The sequence below is a fragment of the Delphinus delphis genome, chromosome 21 (assembly GCF_949987515.2).
Source record: "Delphinus delphis chromosome 21, mDelDel1.2, whole genome shotgun sequence".
NCBI lineage: Eukaryota > Metazoa > Chordata > Mammalia > Artiodactyla > Delphinidae > Delphinus > Delphinus delphis.
The window spans coordinates 14,463,448-14,484,270 of NC_082703.1; the positions used below are offsets into that span (position 1 = coordinate 14,463,448).

A 20,823-nucleotide genomic window follows, 5' to 3' on the forward strand; every position below is an offset into this window, starting at 1 on the left:
TCTTCCTATATAAGATGCAGTGGATACCCCTGTGCTAGAGAATATGGTCACAAATCTAAAGACAGGACAAAGGAAATGTGCAAAACTAAAGATGAAGAAACTTAAAAAATCTACCAATTTCGGGACTTCCCTGGTGGTGCAGTGGTTAAGAATCTGCCTGCCAATGCAGGGGACACAGGTTCAAGCCCTGGTCCAGGAAGATCCCACAGGCTGCAGAGCAACTAAGCCCGTGCACCACAACCAAGAGTAGCCCCTGCTCCCGGCAACTAGAGAAAGCCCGCCTACAGCAACAGAGACCCAACTCAGCCAAAAATAAATAAATAAATAAATTTATAACAAAAAAAAAAATCTACCAACTTGGGTTTACACAAAAAGTGAGACTTTTGGAAACAATATCAAAGCCATCATACCTGGAGGTTTTCCTCCCTCCCGGGCATTGATCCAAAGTGCTGAAGAATCTGGCTTCGAAATCTGTCTCTTAAATTCTGAAACCAGCTGCAGGCTTGGGAGTAGACCAAATCGTGAAGCTGTCGGAGGTTCTCTATCTCCTCTTCATTCTCAACCTAGAAATACAACAGTCAGTAAGGTGTCTGTGTCTAATCTTCCCATCCATCCCTACAGAAATGGAAAAAAAAACCCATAAAAAAATAGGGAATACCTATTTCAGTGCTGGATCAGAGTATTATTCTTATGCAGTAAACACCATACCTTTCTGCCTCACAGAGTGCCAATGGGCCAGACTAAGAAAGACAGCAAGCCTTGACCTCCCAGCGTAGCTGACCTAGCCTTGCTGAGTTAGCAGTCTTGCTGAGTTAGCAGTGCGACACTGCAGAACCCAACTAACAGCCCCTAACTGGGAGGGGTAAGATGGAGAGTTAGTTCTCAGATAAAGGTCTACAGGGACTGGGAATTCATCTTTATGGATCAACAGCCTTTGAAAGCAGTAGAACAAAAAAACCAGGAATACAGTTGCTACAATGAAAGGGAAGATTGGGGGAGATTTAAGGTGCCACGGCAAAAGCAGTAATAGGACAGAGGGAAAGCATAATTACACCTTTAACCAGGGAACTGGGTCAAAACAAAAACTGCAACAAATAACTTAGCATATAAAGCCAGCATTTCAAAAGAGAGACAATACATTATATGCTCATTATACAATGATGAACTGCTGCTGCTGTAAAGGCCCAAGGCCGTGGCTACCTCCATCCCCTGTGTATGCCCTTTGGACTACTGGCTCATCAAACTGCAAATATAAAATTAAATGCATCAGCCTTCCAGCCTAAGATCCAGAAGAGTAGTCTCATAAAACACAGGTGGGAAGATGGAACATTAACTCATCCACCTCATATTGATTAACGCTCATATCCCACTCACTCCATGCCAGAGAGCACTATATTCCACATACATTAACGCACTGAACCAATACCAGGCCTGAGTCAGCCTTTCCTACTTCAAGAGTGACTCAATAAAAAACAACAATGGGACTCTGAAAATATCCTGATGCATAAAAGGTAAGACTTATATATAGCACAGAGGCTTCCCCGGTGGTGCAGTGGTTGAGAGTCTGCCTGCCAGTGTGGGGGACATGGGTTTGAGCCCTGCTCCGGGAGGATCCCACATGCTGCAGAGCAACTAGGCCCGTGCACCACAACTACTGAGTCCGCGTGCTACAACTAATGAAGCCTGTGTGCCTGTGCTCTGCAGCAAGAGGAGCCACCGCAGTGAGACGCCTGTGCACCACGCCCCTGCTCGCCGCAACTAGACAAAGCCCGTGCGCAGCAACAAAGACCTAACGCAGCCAAAAATAAAATAAATAAAAAGACTATAGCACACAAGAGACAAAAGAACATACTTCTTATTTTTGAAGGATTTGAAATGAAAAAGAAAACCAAAGTTGTTCACAACAATGTGAACGTGCTTAATGCCACTGAACTGCATATGTAAAAATGGTTAAAATGGTAAATTTTATGTCATGTATATTTTACCACACGAAAAATTTTAAAAGAAAGAAGAGCCATATGATTCAAGCATTCTGGTCTTGGAATTGGCTATACAAGATTCAGTCCTCTGCTAACACACATTGGTCTTGATATGAGCAATAAATAAACTTGTGGGGCTGGGATCAAGATGATGGTGAAGTAGTAGGATGTGAAGCTCACCTTCTCCCTCAAATACATCAAAAATCTACATATGGAATGAGTACACGTGGAATGATTCTCCCAGAATATCTACTGAACACTGGCAGAAGACCTCAGACTGCTGAAAGGGCAAGAAGATCACCATGTAACAAGGTAGGAAAAAAAGAAGACAGAAAAAGAAGAAAATGAGAAAGGAATCAGGACAGGACCCGTGTCCCTGGGAGGGAGCTGGGAAAGAAGAAAGGTTCCTAGACCCTGGGAAGCCCCTTCACCGGCAGGGAGATTGACCAGGACAGTAGGGAGCTTCAGAACCTTGGAGAACACAGCAGCTGGTTTGTGGCAGCCAGAGTGGAGAGGGGACAGATGGTCAGTGCTGCCACTGTGGGCTCCCCAGCCTGAGATGTGTATCAGCCAGGGCTGGGTGCTGGTACTCGGGCTTCAGAGATCAGACCCAGCAAGAGGACTGGGGTTGGCTGTGTGGAAACAGCCTGGGGGTGGTAGCTAGAATCTGGTGCAACCGCAACTGAGAGTGTATGAGGAGGAAACCTGGGCCGCCTTAGAGGGGGTGCTTTGTTTGGGGGGTGCTCAAGGGGAGGGGTGGGACCTGCCATTGTAGCCTTTTTCCTGTGTGTGCGCTCGCAGAGGGCAGGATACTACCCGCATGTGCTTGAGACTGTCACAAGTTGCCACTGCCTCCCTCCCAGACGCCAGGAGTGGGTGCAAGCCACCTCCTGCCTCCCCTCCCAGGGCCAGGCACCAGTGCCTGCATCTGCACAACCCCTATCAAGGGGATAGCAGCTGGCACACACTGAGGAAAGAGGTGACAGGCATATGACAACCCTCGCACCAAATATACTAAACCCACACACGCTACACAGGGACACCCCACATATAAATAGCCCTCCCAGACCACAGTAGATAACTGTTTCTCCTAAACTCACAAAGTAAGAGAAATATAAGTAAATTAAGAAGCAGAGGAACCACACTCCCAGTTAAAAGACCAAGACAATTCCCCTGAAAGTACAATGAAGTTGACCTCTTCATTCTAACAGACACCAAGTTCAGAAAGGAGGTAATGAAAATATGGAAGGAATTAAGAAAGGCTATTGACAGATTACTGTAAAAAGGAGCTAGAAACTGTAAGAGAGAAACAAAGAAAAATTAGAAAACTCATTTGCAGAGACAAAAGCTGAGCTAAAAGGCAATGAAGAGCAGAATGAATAATGAAGAAAGAGTAAGTGATTTGCAAGACAGAATAATGGAAATTATCCAATCAGAAAAGCAGACAGGAAGCCAAATGAAAAAAAAAAGAAAGCAATATAAGAGAGCTGTGGGATAATATAAAGACAGTGTGGTACTGGCACTGGAACAGAGTAGAGCCCAGAAATAAACCCACACACCTACAGTCAATTAATCTTCAATAAAGGAAGCAAGAACATACAATGGGAAAAACGGTCTCTTCAGCAAGGGGTGTTGGGAAAGTTGGACAGCTGCATGTAAATCAGTGAAGTTAGAACACACCCTCACACCATGCACAGAAATAAACTCAAAATGGCTTAAAGACTTAAACGTAAGACATGACACCGTAAAACTCCTAGAAGAGAACATAGGCAAAACATTCTCTGACACAAGTTGTACCAATGTTTTCTTACCAAGGCAATAGAAATAAAAGCAAAAATAAACAGATGGGACCTAATTAAACTTGTAAGGTTTTGCACAGCAAAGGAAACGATAAACAACATAAACAAAACAAAAAGACAACCTACAGAATGGGAGAAAATATTTGCAAACAATGTGACCAACACAGGCTTAATTTCCAAAATATATAAGCAGCTCATACAACTCAACAACAAGAAAACAAGTAACCCCACTGAAAAATGGGAGAAGACCTAATTAGACATTTCTCCAAAGAAGAAATACAGACGGCCAAGAGACACGTGAAAAGTTGCTCAGCATCACTAACTATCAGAGAAATGCAAATCAAAACTACAATGAGGTACCACCTCACACAGGTCAGAACGGCCCGTGTAGACCATTAAAAAGTCTACAACTAACAAATGCTGGGCAGGATGTGGAGAAAGGGAACCCTCCAGTACTGCTGGAGGGAGTGTAAGTTGGTGCAGCCATATGGAAAACAGTACGGAGGTTCCTCAGAAAACTAAAAATAGAATTACCATATGATCCAGCAATCCCACTCCTGGGTATATATCCAGAGAACACCATAATTTGAAAAGATACATGCAACCCCTATGTTCTTAGCAACACTATTCACAGTAGCCAAGACATGGAAACAAATGTCCGTGGACAGAGGAATATGGATAAAGAAGATGTGGTACATATACACAATGGAATAATACTCTGCCATAAAAAAGAATGAAATAACCGCAACTTAGATGCAACTAGAGATTATCATACTAATGTGGAATCTAAAACATGACACAAATGAACCTATCTACAAAACAAACACAATCACAGACATAACAGACTGGTGGTTGGGTTGCCAAGGGGGAAGGGGCTGGGAGAGGGATGGAGTGGGAAGTTGGGGTTAGCAGATGTAAGCTTTTATATATAGCATGGATAAACAACAAGGCCCTACTGTATAGCACAGAGAACTGTACTCAATATCCTATGATAAACCGTAATGGAAAAGAATATTAAAAAAACAATGTCTACATATGTATAACTGAATCACTTTGCTGTACAACGGAAATTAACAACACTGTAAATCAACTATACTTCAATAAAAAAAATTTGATCCAAAAACAAAAACCCCCAGCAAATAAACTTGTGACTTGTTAAGAACTATTACCAAAAATAAGTATCTGCTTTCTACCTTTACAAAATTCAAGGGACCAAACCGTGAACTCTAGTAAACAGGGAATGATAAAAATAAAAGTCTGAGTTAGAAAAAGGAGCTAAGAAGTAGGCAGAAGTTTTAAAGGCAAGCTTTTAAAGTTAAGGAATTTCATTGCAATAACAGAATTTAAAATGTCATCAGAGGTCACAGAAATTAGAATTACTACACCAAGGGAAAAAACAACTTTGATATAAAAAACAAAATTTGAGAAGCTTTTCCAGAATGAACAAGAAATCATTACATAGATGAAGAAAAATTATTAGACAAGACCACAATGACATAGAGAATTCAATTTTCTAAACATCAAATCCATAATACTCTCAATATGCTAATTTACTGTCATATATTTATATACAGTCATAAGTTTAGCCACATACTCAAGGAATTTTATCAGCAAATCCAATATATGAAGGTGTAAATTTACATAAAACTAAAATAAGGTTATTAGTTTTACAAAGAACATCACCTTTTAGCAAATGATTCCATTAGCCAAATATTCCTAAGGCACAGACTATCAGTCAACTCAAAATTCCAACTCATACTCTTGGCTCACTGCACAAAGCAGAGTTTCCCCATAACATCTTTATAATAAGATAGGACAGGTAATATCAGATGAATCAAGTTTATCAGCAGAGAAGCAATATGATATAATGATAAAACATAGCACTTGGAGCCAGAGAGCTGGTGTTAAATTATTTTTTTACACTACCTACAGGATCTTTGGCAAATTCATACTCCTGAATTCTTTCATCTGCTAGCTATCTCATAGCGTTTTGAAAATTTAATGAGCCACTGTTTGTAGAAATGCCTAATGCCAACACTGAATAAGTGCTGACTGAGATGAAGGGCTCAAACAGATCAATGAACAAGTGAGAGTGTAAGATCTATGTTTTTCTAATGCCCTTCCAAAGAAAGTTGCCTTTCATTTGATATTTACAGTACCACAAATCATTTTTCTGGTACCTAAACGAACTGCAGATGGTAGAGTAGGTACTGGAAATACCAAAAGGGCAGCACTAACCCTATCCAAGAAAATTTTCACAGTAACCCTCCACAGGTAAGATACCACCACCAATTATACGGACGGTGCTTTATCTGTGTTGCCCTAAAGTTAGACACAGTTGGGTGCTGTGTTCAGTTTTAGGGTATTTTAGGCATATCTTAATATAGAACAATTCTTCAGGGATTTTATGTGTTTACCTTTACGTCAAAGTTCAATCTACTGATGATTACATCAGCTTTGACTACTAATAAATTCAGTTTAAAAGGGTAGGAATTAGCAGGTTTCATAACTTACATGGATTGGAAGTTCAATTGAATCCACTGCTATTGTTAAGCAATTACCATGCAAATACATACATTCTAGGCACTGTGCTGGCTGTCAAGCCAGTAGAAATGAACAGTATATCTAGGTGCTCGTCTCCCAAGTTCTCTTGGAACTCAGGATGGTTAAGAGCAAGATGAAAAGGTAACTTGGAGCTAATCTGTATAAGCATTGTTGAGGGTCTCTGACAGGAAGAACTGGTTAATGTTCCTATCAGCCTTTACGCGTGTACAATGCCTAGGACACAGTATACCAGAGCATGCTGAAAAAGAATAGTTTTTCATACCTTCACATCTTCCAGATATTCAATGTCTGCAGTGCAGTATCCATCTTTCATCCCTCTTTTTAAAACCCTAAACCGCTTTCCTCCAACTGTGTCAACCACAGACCTCCCATCAGGCAAGAAATGGACATTTCTGATTTGTAACATACAACCATAATCTGCAAAACTAAAGGGAAAACTCCAATTAACATCAAAGGTCAAGCAACAAACATGCAAGTTCTCAGCAATATTCAAAGAAAATTCCAGAATCAATAAAAATATTTACATAAAAAGCATACCCATTTTGTGTATCGCTGACACACATCCCAAACTGTTTAGTTCCAGTCTGTATACTTCTTCGAATCATCAGTCTGTATCTTGGCTCAAATACATGAAGAGGGCAAGGCACAGTGGGGTAGGCCATAGTGCAAACAAATATCGGAACATTCTTGGTCAAGCTGAAGAAGAAAAAAGTTTCATTATTATATATCAGGACATACAACAAAAATGAGTGAAGCCTGCAACAGTAATAAATAATAGGCAAATTCACTCTAAAATCAGGTGATTTTTATTCTTGGTAAGAAAAGGAATCAGCATCCTTTTCATTTAAGCTCATATTGATACAATATTAATCCTAAAAATATGTTGGTGATCCTCTTACAAGTAAATTTGAATTTGATATACGAAGTTATCATACAGAGCTAAGTATCTTTATGAATCACAAAGCAATTGATTATAATTACTATTTTATATTAAAATCTGTTTAAAATATTTCTAACATGACAGAGTATACTCTCACTCTTAGATAATAAGAAAACATGAGGTCCCACAAAAAAAGCAAATCGTTCAAAATTTTTAGGCATTAAAATATTTTCATACTAACAAAACCAGGTAATTCAATGAGATAACATTTCTTCCAGATAATTAAAATGACAACACTGTTATTGCCAGACTGGCAAGAAATGTGAAGGATAAAGGCAGGGCACAGCTTTGGCAAGGGTGTGGGAAAACTGGCAGCGTGAACAGCACAGCCATGCTGAAGAAGAATCTGGCCATATGCATCAAATGCTTTCAGAAAGATTCGTATCCTTTGAACCAAAAGGCTCACTTTTTTCCTGCAAGTACTATAAGAATGTTCAACATAGCACTGTGTATAGTAGCCAAAACCTAGAAGCAAAAAGAGAAGGCCAGTAAAATAAATTATGACGTAACCATAAAATGATACTATGGTTAAATGTTCAGATTAACGAGAAAAGGAAGTTACAGAAATGATAGGATTAAAATGATCCCATCTTTGTTTAAAATGTATTTATATACATTAAGATCGGGAAGGATATATGCCGAAATGCCAATGATGATTACGTTCGGGTTACAGATTATGGCCCCCCCCCCACTAATATTTTCTAGTCTTTCTTCAAAAAGATCACTAATTACTTAAGTAAAGGCAATATTTAATACACACGTTTAACATACCAGTCCTAGTTCCTCTACTTTTAAAACTGTATATTCTACCACCATTGAGCACTCTTATGAACATAAAAACGGGGCGGGGGGGGAGCCAGTATACCTCTTAATTAGCAAAACTTGTAAGTACCAGGGGATGAGCTACCCCTTAAAAGAATAGCCCTGTTAGTACACAGCAAGATTCCCTGAGGCTTCTCCATCACACTCAGCTTCCCTCACATCACTACTCTTTCTGTCATCCATGGATTTCACTCTTCTGTGAGGGGTCTGGTCCTCTCACCATGTTTTAGTATTTCAAAAATACATCTGAAGCATTCTTATATCCCAGCTTTCTGCAGTGTTGGTCAAAAAGGCTTATAATCCTCACATCAGAATATTTTCTATCATAAAATCACACAATAAAATATCAGTTCCATGAGGAGACAAATCAATATCAACTTCTACAAACAAAAGATTAGAAACCTTTCTTCTGTTGAAGGCCACTAGCCCAATGAAGACATCTGGTAGACAGATATTGAAAAAGAAAATCTGCAAGCACAATTATTTTTTTCTTAGAAATATAAAATGTTTAATCTGTATTTTTTAGAAACAGCATATAAAAATTACAATTTTGCTCTTTAGTGTCCAGTTAAAAGTAAGTGGGAAAAAAAGAGAGTTAAGAAATTAGAAACCCATGAAAGAAACTTGGACACTCAAGAAGAGACTGGTGAAAAGACATGAGGGGAAGAGAAAGGAAAAAGAAATGTAGAAGAAAGCAAGCTATACAGAGCAACAAAACCATGTCCAACCTACCCAGCCCCAATTGGCTTTTATGTGCTCTTACTAGTGGTACCACTGAATCCCAAAGTTACCACCAGGTTTTTCACCTTGCTGATACTAAGTCATTTCTGCTAACAGTCAATAGCTTCCTTAACTGAGAATTTAGCCCCTAAGTCACCCCTTCCAATTTCAGTCTCAGGCCTCAAGGTCCCACCCCCTTCAAACCTCTGATTGGCTAACCCTCCTGCCAATCCAGGCCATCTATCCTCCACCTTCCCCCTGCACCACCATGATTGACGCCTGAGGGATGCAGTTCCCAGCAACCACCTCACCCCTCTCCATTCCCGATTGATTCCAGGGCCTGATGTCACTGGAGGAAACCCCTCCTCCACCTAAAACACTGCTTCAGTGCAGAGAGCTGAGTCAGTCACTCCCAACAGAACATCTAGAAGTTACCAAATGAACTTTTAAAAACTTTTGTCGAGGACAGGGGAAGCTGGCCACTATTTGTTTAAAATATGCCTTTGACTACACTGGGTTGAACTAAAGACAGAACCCAGCTTGCTGTGAGGCTTCTCCTTACTATTTCAAAGGGTAGTAGTTCGTAATTTGATTGTTAATTTTTCTGAGAAGAAACTTACTGTGAGAGTTCAGCAGTTTCTTCATCATATATTTTTTTTCTCTCAGACAGTTCATCAGGCAGATACTTCACTATTAAATCTTCCAACAGCTGTGTGACACAGTACCTCCTATCTGCTAGATACTGAAAAACAATATTATTTTACATTCCAGTGCTTTTCTTCCTACAGTATAAAACAGGCAAAACAGTTTAACTTGATATAGTAAAGCCTTTATTACATATTTATACAGTCAGTTCTGAATTAATTTAATTAGTGAGGGGGACCATTACAATGGATGGTGCTAAACAGGTAAACCTGCCTGAGGCTTAACTCAAGAGCATTGAAGACACATACTTGCAACGTGAACCAAGTTCTGTATATAAGACCCTTGTCTTGCTATGATCGTACATCTTTATTAGCAGCAGTCAGCGCTGCCCTGCCATCTCCCACACCAAAGGCCAAGTTCCATCTCACAGTGCATGAGTATCTGAAACTACCATTTGAATTGAGAAACAAAAATAAGATAAGGAATGAAGAAAATGATGCATTTATTTGCCTTACTTAAGAAAAGCAAAACTACTCCTTTTTTGTCCCCCATTTCAGTGGCAGAGCTTCCAGGTAATTTTTCTTTCAGATTTTCCTTCCATTGTCATCCCACTATGACTAATGATCCCCTTATCAAGAGGCTGCTTTTCCTACGTGAGCCACCCTCTGTATAAAATGGTCCATTTGTGCCACTCCCTTAATACTCTGAACACTGCCACCCTCATGTATTTTTGTGTTATTCTCTCTTCCAACTGCCAAAAGCCATCTGACTATCCTTCAGGGTCTGGCTCCAATTCTACCTTTTGCATAAAGTGTTCCTTAGTTATTTTTTTGTCTCCCAAGAGTCCGTTACTTAACCCTTTACCATATAAAAGGCAGTTACCATACCCTGCACTATATTACATGGACAGGGATACATTATATCTCTGTAACTAAACTAAGAACTGCATAGGGCCAGGGACCAGGTCAGTGTGTGTGCAGGATTTTGGACCAAAAAAAAAAAAAAACAAGAAAAGCCCAATACCAATTTATTCCTGGGAGACAATCACAAGATAAAGAGAAGCCAGCACCTTTTTCTCTGTAGATCCAGCAAAAAGTTTTGTCATTATCCGATGAAGTACAGAGCAGGAAATATGAATGGTGGGGAAATGGGTTATAGTAGTGGTTTTTACGGTTTAGCATGAACCAGGGCTTGTTAAAATGCAGACTGCTGAGCCCCACCCCAGGGTTTCTGATTTAGTGGCTCTGGGGTAGGGTCTGAGAATCTGTATTTCTAACAAGTTCCCAGGGGATAGTTTATTATAAAATTAATCAAATGACAGATACTATAAAAGCAGTTTCATTACCGTTTTCTATTAAATTAAGATGTTTCAAAATTTAAGACTCATGTATTAAATTTGGGAAATACAGCCTCTCTTACAGTACTGGTAAGAATCTATTTTTGTACATTACTCGGGACCTAGGCAATTTGGCAATTGGTTTTAATAAGAGTCTTATAAATATACGGCCTTTGATCCAGTAATTCTCCTCCCAAGAATTTACCCTAAGGAAAGAGTCAAAGACACAAACCACAGTGTCAAAAGACACAAACCACAGTATGCTACAACAAAACCAAACAACTTACATACCAACAACAGGAAAATGTTACACACCGGACTAGTATACTGCTACAAAAACCGTGTCTTTAAAATGTATTCAGATGAAAAAATGAGCAAAATGAAATGACAAGTAGGAGAAGTAGAAAACTGGAGAGCATGTCAATTTTATCCTTGTAAATATATATATTTAGACTTTACCAATTATATTATACAGGGTGTCTTCAGGTCAGGACAAAGGATAAAGTTATTTTTAAACAGTATGTTATGTTTTTAAATAATATCCTTATTTTATTTTCCTTAAAACTGAGAGAACTCTAAATTTAAAGCAATGTATCTAAATGTTAATCTGAAAAAAGGCATAATAAATATATGAGTGTATCTAAAAACTCTGGAAAACCAGGAAAGACAGCATGTTTAGAGTACTTCAGCTGAAAACACTGAGTATACTAGTTGAAATAACTAACAGACTCTTTAAGAAGGAAGTTTTTTTATCTTATGTTTCCTGACTTGAACATTGTTTATGTGGTTTTCTGTTTTACTACATATAGGCTTGCTGTACAGAGCTATGTTTTCTGTATAGGAAATAACTATTTTCCATAGCAAAATGGTTTTATCAATTTTTTAATTCATATTTGGAAGACACTTCTTTTCTTCAAACAATCCAGGGACAGAATCACTCTCCCTGATCAATGCTACCACTGCACCTGGAACTCAGAATTCGAAGGCTTTGGCCTCACCTTTGGGGACTTCAAGTCACTCAAGCACGACTGAGAGGGTGTTGCTCTCCCACTGGTTATGGAAGGTACCCACCTGAGATGCAGCTATTTTCCTAATGCAGGTGAATAGTGCTTTTCACTTCCTAGACAAGGAGGGACGTGGGAAGCTGTGCCTCCCTCTCTTCTCGCCAGGCCACCTCTTTCTAGGGCTGTGCTGTCCAATGCGGTAGCCACTACTCACATGTGCCTACTAAAATGTAAATTAATTATAAGATTAAACAAAATTTTAAATACAATTCCTTCTACACATGTGGCTGGTAGCTACCATGTTGGACAGCACAGATACAGAGCATTTCCATCAATGCAGAAAGTTCTACTGGACACAGTTGCTCCAGATGTTAAGGGGATTGGATTAGACCTGAAATCTAGCCTAAAAATGGTGGTGGGAGGCAGGGCAGTTGGGCTTCCCCAATACTGTCATCATTAAAATTCAGTAGATTCCCGACCAGGTACTTGACCACACCTCCTTTGTTTAAAAAATTAAGTAAGAGGTCTTGGCCTTCAGACCCTCTCTGCTTTCTCCTCCCCTCTCCAAACTCACTTTTCTCTAACACTAGCATATGGGTAACAAAACAGAGTCCCTTTTGGCCACTCAGCATATACAATGTAATTTATTCTGAACCTATTAATCATTGCTATGGCTGAATAAAATCAAACCATGTTGCTACACTTAAGACCAATAAACAGATAAGCATAAAAATGTTTACCTCTTTTAAGCTTTCCTTACAAAGGGGACAGTATGGTGTGTGATCTAAACAACGCTCAAGACAATTCTTACAGAATGAATGTCCACAAGGGGTTGTTACTGGCTCAAAAAACAACCTGAAATCAACCAAAATACATGTTAGTTTTCACAATAAACTCCATTGGAAAAAGTGAACAAACTAATAATGGAACCATAACACTAATCTCTCTTTAGAGTAGAGGAGGAAGAAGGAGGGTCTGGTGGGCAGGAGGGGAGAGAAGGGGCAGTGGTAAATACGAGTATATCCTCCTGAAGCGTTTAAAAGTTCACCATCCAGAGGTACCCTGCGCTGGGGGCCTGGAGCTGTACTAACATAACCACCACTCACATGTGGCTATGGCGCCCTTGAAGTGGGGCTGGTCCAAACTGAGATGTGCAGTGCATCTAAAATACACACCAGATTTCAAAGACTTAGTGCAAAATTAATGATGTAAACTATATCATTAATAATTACTCATTCATTTTTGTACAGATTCTTATTTTATCATCACTTTAAAATTGGTTTTCTTAACAAGATTATAAAAGCCTTACAAAAATAATCCACTAAATTACCACCACTGAATTCTAAAGAAATAGGAGGCTTAATATTCAAACAATATGGAAAAACTAATTTTTCTTACATTATTTCCTGAAACATGATACTTTGGAAGTTCCTAGAAGTACTGTTAGATGTATAGGTACTTCAGAAATCATCTGGGTCTAATCCCCTCGCCTCACAGATGAAGAAGCCAAGACTCAGAATTAAGGGACTTGCTCAGAAATACCTCTCATCACCCCTGGCCTGGTGTGGACAGTGCCGGGTGCTTTACACCGTTCCCTTGCCTCCAGCACAGTTTCTGTACCTGGAAAATGTTCTTTTTAAACTATTAGTCTTACAATTACAAGCATTCTGCATAATGGAAATCCTTATCCAATGTTATACACACAATACATCATTGTATTCTTACCCAAATCTAAAACCATGGAGTCTCAACAATAACATGTAGAGCTTTTATAGTACTTTACAATTCCCCAGATACTTTTTATATTTTAGTCATCTGATTCTTACAAGACTTCAGTATAGGCTATGCAAACCCTGACCCCACTTTCTAAGTAAGGAAAAGCTAAATAAGGTTCAGAGATTACATTATTTGCCTAAGATGTGAAAGGGAAACCTGGGACTAAAATTCATATCTTTTGATTTTTAACCCACTGTTCTGTTACTTCACATTGCCTATTATTACAGAGTAGATTACCTTTATCTACTCTGTACTTTACATTAATGTAAAATATTCATCTTTTATAAAATTGTACATACTTACCTCATGCAGAGAGAACACTCAAAATCTGAGACATCTATTAATTCTTCTGGGATGTCACCGTAAGTTAATGAAAACGTACAGACTTCATTGGGAGTTTCTATTAAAACAAAGAGATGGGGTTATCTTCTTTAGGAAGAAGTCTGAAGGCCATTCTAAATAAATCAATGTGTTTTATAGGAGTGTAGTGAAATTTTTACCTCCCTGTCTTTTCAGCTTATTTCTTCCATCTTCATTTACAATCACATCCTGGTCTAAGAGAGACAGCTTTCTTTTCAGCAGAACACCTTGCTCTTGAACAGAGAGTGAAAATTCTGAGGACACTCTTTTTAAACAATCCTCTCTGGCAGGCATGTCTGTCGAATTTATAGCCTGTGCTGACCGAGCATGGTTTAGGCTTCCTTTGACAGGCTCTGAAGTGACCTCTGCTATTTCTTCATTCTACAAAAAAATACAACAAATAAGGGTAACTAACTGTATTTCTTTACTATCCTTATTCTCGCCAGAACCAAACTGAAATTTTGATGTCTTAAAATGTTCATTTTATTGTTCATTTAAACAGCACCAACTTTAAATTCTAAAACCCTGGCAAGTGAGTGATTTTTGCCAGTACTTAGATAGCCCTGGACATCAAGCTGGCTTACATCATAATAAGGTTAAAGCAGTTATGCTAATATAGTTCCTACTCCAAGGAAACTGAAATAAATACAATGTTCTGTATTTTCCAAGAGACTGAAAGTTTTCTGACACTGAATGACCTAAATTTGTGATTAATGAGCATATACTTTACATAAAAGTTTTCAGTATAAAATAAAAGGCCATAGATGAAATTCTATTTAGACAATGCCTACTAGGTTGAAAGTACCTAAACGGATTGCCCATGATTATCTTTACTCACCCCCTTACCTGCTCTGGGCTAAGTTCACTGGCACAATGAGACTCTTCTATTACTGAAGGAAAACCAAAAGGTTTGTTTTTAATACACGGTAATGAACTCCAGGAAGAGTCCTTCAGGCCTTCTTTTAAGTTTTCAGGTGACAATAAATCACATAAAATCTGTAAGAGAAATATTATAAAAAGTAATGAAAACTATAAAATATTTGGTTGAGGATAATTTAATATAAAGTTACCTAATATTTAAGAATTTGGGGGAAATTTGTAGCAAATAACTTCATATGGAGTATAATCTACAAAAATATCAAATTACTATATCATACACCTAGAACTAATATAATATTCTGAGTCGGCTATCCATCAGTTTAAAAGAAAGAAAAGTTGTAGCCAACTTTATTTTTAATGAGCAGGGAAGGAACAGGTTAGGTAAAAAGCAGAACTTCCATATTGATTAAAAAGTCTTGCAAAACCAAGGTGTGCCTCAGTGGGGTCAAATCACCTCAAATAAATGATTCAAAAGGAAGGCACGGGGTGGTGAGTTTGGTAGCCTGAGAAGGTACCCAAGGTAAAGGTTGACGTTTTATTGATTTTTTTACTTTAGCCACACCCCGAGGCATGTGGGATCTTATTAGTTCTCTGACCAGGGATCAAACCCGTGCCCCCTGAATTGGCAGCACGGAGTCTTAACCACTGGACGGGCAGGGAAGTCCAAGGTTGACATTTTAATATGAGGTTTGTAGAAAGAAGAGATCTTAAGAGAAGTGGAAAATATTACCTTTGAACATCAGTGAGTCCTATCCTGTCAAAATAGTTCATGGTTCATCCCAATGTATATTTTAAGGTGGACTTAAGAGTGTTTATGTGAACTTGGACCTTTAACTACTAAACTCTAAAATTCCATGTGTTTACACTGAATTTAGTTTCTCCCTGAACAAGTGACCTGCACAGTCAGTCACCACTGCCCAGCATTATTTGTGGCACCAAATGGCAGCTGTCTGATATGAGAGGCAGCTGCAGTATCAAAATCTTGGGTGCTTCTCTCAGGAATATGTCTACAACTCTCAAAGAAACGGGGGTGGTTAAGACGGAGGAAGAACCTGGCTACAAGGAAATGAGAGGGATTCACATGTTTGCTTGTCAAAACAAATTTTGTGTGTATATGTACAGCAGACGATTTCTTAAAGCCTCAGTTTGGAGGTTTGGCTTTTCAGCTGTACTGTCTCTCAATACACAAAAATCATAATTTTTCATGAGTCTTTACAATGTAATTAAAAAGGAAATATATATATAATGTAAACAAAAGTGTGTGTATCTGTATGTGCTCAAGCAACACCCCATCTAATGAACAAACATTTTAAAATTTGGGTATGGTTTTACATTTCCTGATTTTAAAAAAAGGTATTAAACACACACCCACCCTAGAACACAGCAACTCCACTCCTAGGTATTTACTGAAGAGATATAAAAACATATGTCCACAAAATGACTTGTATAAGAATGTCCATAGCATCAACTGGAAACAATCCAAATGAAAATTGCCACTAACTGTGAATATCACAAACTGTGGTGTGTTCATACAATGGGATACTTGGTAAACAATCAAAAAGAAAAAAATTACTGGATGTATCTCAAAAACATTATGTTGAGCAAAAAAAGCCAGACACAAAAGAGTATATGCTGTATGATTCCATGTATACGAAGTTCTAGAATAGCAAAACTATTCTATGGTGATAGAAATCTGAACGGTAGCTGCCTCTGCAAGCAGAGAGATTGGGAATTTGCTGGAAAGGAGATGAGGGAACTTTCTAGGATGATGGAAGTATTCTATATCTTGATTGGGGTGCTGTTACGTGACTGTATAATTTCTCAAAACTCACTGAACTGTAAAATCCATGCATTTTATTGTATGTACATTATACCACAATTTACCAAAAAAAATACTGAGGAAAAATAAATATTTCAAGGCAGTAGGTATTTTGCATTCACCTGACCTTACTAACGAACAAACAAATATTTACAGAAGCATAAGGATATCCAGCAGCATGGAAAATGCAAAATCATACACCCTTAAAAAGCCTGCGATCTCACCAGGGCAATCACTCTAGCAAAGAGAACAGTCAGAAAACACACAACACACAACAGTAAACCATTTTTTGTTAAATCAGTGGGCTAGAACATGCGTGCAAACAAACCTTATAGAGGATAGAGCAATGTTAGCTGTATTCATAAGGCATTTGGAATCTGAGAAAAATTTCAAAATTCTCATACTTCAAGGTACATAAGAATCTCCCAAGGTGCTTGTTAAACTATGCCCCAATTCCGGAGATTCTAATTCCAAAGGTCTGTGGTAGGGCCCAGGAATCTCTGTGTTTACCAGGCACCCGAGATGATTCTGAAAAAAAGCCACACTCTGAGAAACACTATGAAGGTAATAAATAATGTGGCATCTTTGGGGGGACATCGAGGGGAGCATCTCATGACAGGGCACTGAAATTATATTAGGGTAGATTTTCCCAAAACATTTTTCAAAGACTCTAGTCATCCCAGATGCTCTGTGGGTAAATCTGGCAAAAGCTGAATGCTGTTGTCATGCTAGCAAAGCAAAAACTCTTGACAAAATCCGAAGAAATCTGTCTGGTTCGACCCAATGTTTTCCAAAGTCATTTATTTGATCGGAGAACCCCCTTCCCTTTTTCCTTTTAATTAACACCTACTGACACATCGCTGAACAAACTTTGGAAAGGGATATATGCAGTACTGAGAATATTAAGGCAAAACAAACTGAGTGGGGCAATACCACTGGCAACCACGGAAAGCAAGCAAAGTTGAGACCTGAAATGAAAGGCAAAGGAAGCCAATAAAAATTCCTGAGCAGGAACATCACGACAACAATGTTTAATTAAGGATGATTAGTCTGGCTCCCATGGAACAAACTATTAGAGAACATCTAAATTTAACTAGGCAAAAATAATGCATTTAACTATCTCTGAATGAAATGTTTTGATTTCGGTAAGAATTCAGTATGCTAATAAGTATATAAGCCTGAAAACTACTTGTCAAATTGCTACTGAATTTGACTTATGGACACCCCTTATGTTCTTACCCAAGATTCTAACTGGCATTTGTAAAAAGACCTGTGTCGTAGCCCTACCTTGAAGTATTATAGTTGGTAAACTGATTACCTTTTCTACTTCTAGCTTTGCAGGTGCGAAATCTTCATCAAGCGCTAAGCACTGAAGAAACAGTTGTAAGGCATCACCTAAAAAACCAGCATCGTGGAGGACTTTTCCTTTCCTGAAGTAGACCTTCAATAAAAGCACATATACATGACTTTTATGGATGGAATTGTTTTTTTTAAAAAATCAGTATCAAGGGGAAAACAAAAGAAAGTCTGCTTGGAAATACTCATTTTCAAACTCTGACTGACTGAGGAGGCCCAGGCATTCTAAAGGCATATTTACACCCTGCCCTGGAGAGGCACCTACAGGGGAGCTGAGGCCCAGAAAGTGACTTCAAAACCACATTTCTCATTTTATCCCTTCAGTGATAAGTCCAGAGGGTTCTTTCTTTTTAATAGTTGTAAAGCTGTCCGTACAATCATTTTCCCTCTTAACATTCATTGGACCTATACTAACCAGTCATGCCATCATGGAATTTTGAATCATTTTCCTTATTAATTTATAACTTTTAGAGCATCCTTACTATACTGTCCTCAAAGGCACAGCTTTGAATGGAGGAAAAAGTCACATAAAAAAATGACTTCTAGCTTAAAGTATATGGGAGATGGACTAATTTGCCTTGGCAGTTTGATAAAAAGGAGAATTAGTAAACTGATTATATATTATATACATGCCACAAGTCCTTTTTTAAAACAGCATGGGCAAGGCAACCTCCTTTGACCCCATCTACCACAGTTAACCACAGCCTAATCATCCAGTTCCCATCAGAATGCCTCAGTCAACTGTTCAGCCACAAGGACCCCTTCTCTTTCCGTTGATAAAACCTCCTCCATTGATAACCAGTTTGGATCCAGCTCTGCAATAGGGCCAGTTGTGTCTCTTTGAGGAAATGCTGTATATTAAAGTCTGTTTTTTTCTGTGCCTTGAATTCAGGTTGTTCTTTGGTTAGGAGACAAAGGTTTCTTACAGTTTAAAAAACTGTCATGATATTCATCCACTCAAAATATTGACCTTAGATTTCTAGAACTCTATATTTTATTTAAAGAATCACCCAATCCATTCCATTATAACTTATAACCATAACTGAATGCATATTCCCTGCAGTTGAAATTTGTAAATGTATGCAAATGTAAGACAGTAATTTTACCTCAGGCCAATTTGGCAGTTGAAAGAGAACTGCATTTAAATCTTCTATGGCTGCTTTAAACTCTCGCAGACCAGCATATGATTCAGCTCTGTAAATTTTCAGAGTCAAGTCGCTGGGCTCTGAAATAAATATACTATGAAGGTTTGATTATTTTTAAAAGATTATTGTATGACCCACAAAATACATCATACTAGATTACGAACTGACTCAGTGATTCTAGTCAGTAACCACCAAAGCAAAGGCAGTGAACCGAGCACTGTACAGGTGCAACCCAATAGTATGTTACGATTTATAATTTATATCAAATCCTTACGAGTAGATTATTTTAGTGGAGGAAATTATGCTTTTTAAAAAAACTGAAAATATTTTTATAATATGAATAATCATCCCTAAGAAAATGTTTGCTTAAAATAGGTCATTCTGTTAAAATTTAAAAGACTCATGTCTTAGATGTTTAGAAGATTTGCCTTTTTGTGGTAAATCTTACTTTTTTATACCAGTTTTGAAATCCTATTTATAAATGACCATATGTGTAACCAATGCACATGGGATCCCATAGTTACAAAGACTGACCAAGGCACAGTCTTAGGAAAGTACACAGTGATCCTGCTTCTGGAGGAAATGGGTTGATAAGACTCAGTTTTTTTAAGAGGAAAAACATTTTTAATTCCTGCCATTAGCAAAAATAGTATTGGACAGTCCCCAGACAGATTTAATTTCAAATATTTGAGGGAAAAGAACTTTGTTGATAATTTCACTATGTTCTCCATCACTACTTGAGAAACTAAACTAGTATCCAACTGCACTCAAAATTTCAGACAGTTCATTTATGATACTACAATCAATCACTACAGGTACATAGATTGTAAAACTGAAGTCTAGGCCAGAAACTAATTTTCAGTACATCTACAGATGACATAACTTGAGTCTTCTTTGAAAGCTATTCATCTTTGGAGGCTTCCAAAATGTATGCTTATAAAACAAAGCATTCATTGTGGGAAGGGTGTAAAGACCCATAATGCCTCGTTTGAAAAACAAAATCTATAATAAAAGAAAACTCATTAATAGCTCCCTGATTTACTCTAGATTTTTTTTTAAATTATTTATTTTTGGCTGCACTGGGTCTTTGTTGCTGCATGCAGGCTTTCTCTAGTTGCAGCGAGCGGGGGCTACTCTTCCTTGCGATGTGTGGGCGTCTCATTGTGGTGGCTTCTCTTGTTGCAGAGCACGGGCTCTAGGCACACGGGCTTCAGTAGCTGTGGATCGTGGGCTCTAGAGTGCAGGCTCAGTAGTTGTGGCGCACAGGCTTAGTTGCTCTGCAGCATGTGGGATCTTCCCGGACCAGGGCTCGAACCTGTGTCCCCTGCACTGGCAGGCAGATTCTTAACCACTGCACCACTAGGGAAGTCCCTACTCTAGTTTTTAAATCATTGCTTTTCTACAGATAAATCTAGATTAAACAATTAAATTAGGCCTTTTTCAGTTGCTGGTACTTGAGAACCCAAATTTTATTGTTCCCTCAGATTTATACCAATGAAAATTTTTCAAGAATAAAATTAATATTTCATGAAAATATTTCTTACTTCCTCAGTAGAAAAAGACACATGTGGCATATTACATCTTTTGTTTCTTAAAGCAATATAATATTAACTTTGAACAAAAATGCATAGAAACTGAAAGCTCCATGTGATTACTCAATCAAGAATGAAGAGTCCAA

General features: G+C 38.4%; 1 protein-coding gene across 1 annotated transcript in view; it reads right to left on the reverse strand.

Moving 5' to 3' along the window:
* LONRF1 (LON peptidase N-terminal domain and ring finger 1) overlaps window positions 1-20,823 on the reverse strand; it is a 45,626-nt gene that overhangs the window by 11,862 nt on the left and 12,941 nt on the right. Inside the window, exons 2-11 of the mRNA XM_060001234.2 lie at window positions 19,107-19,225; window positions 17,963-18,085; window positions 14,793-14,942; window positions 14,087-14,327; window positions 13,890-13,986; window positions 12,551-12,665; window positions 9,446-9,567; window positions 6,881-7,039; window positions 6,606-6,768; window positions 411-563 (exon numbers count right to left, since the gene is read on the reverse strand). Coding sequence (XP_059857217.1) covers window positions 411-563; window positions 6,606-6,768; window positions 6,881-7,039; window positions 9,446-9,567; window positions 12,551-12,665; window positions 13,890-13,986; window positions 14,087-14,327; window positions 14,793-14,942; window positions 17,963-18,085; window positions 19,107-19,225 — 1,442 coding nt within the window. The remainder of the gene's footprint in view (window positions 1-410; window positions 564-6,605; window positions 6,769-6,880; window positions 7,040-9,445; window positions 9,568-12,550; window positions 12,666-13,889; window positions 13,987-14,086; window positions 14,328-14,792; window positions 14,943-17,962; window positions 18,086-19,106; window positions 19,226-20,823) is intronic.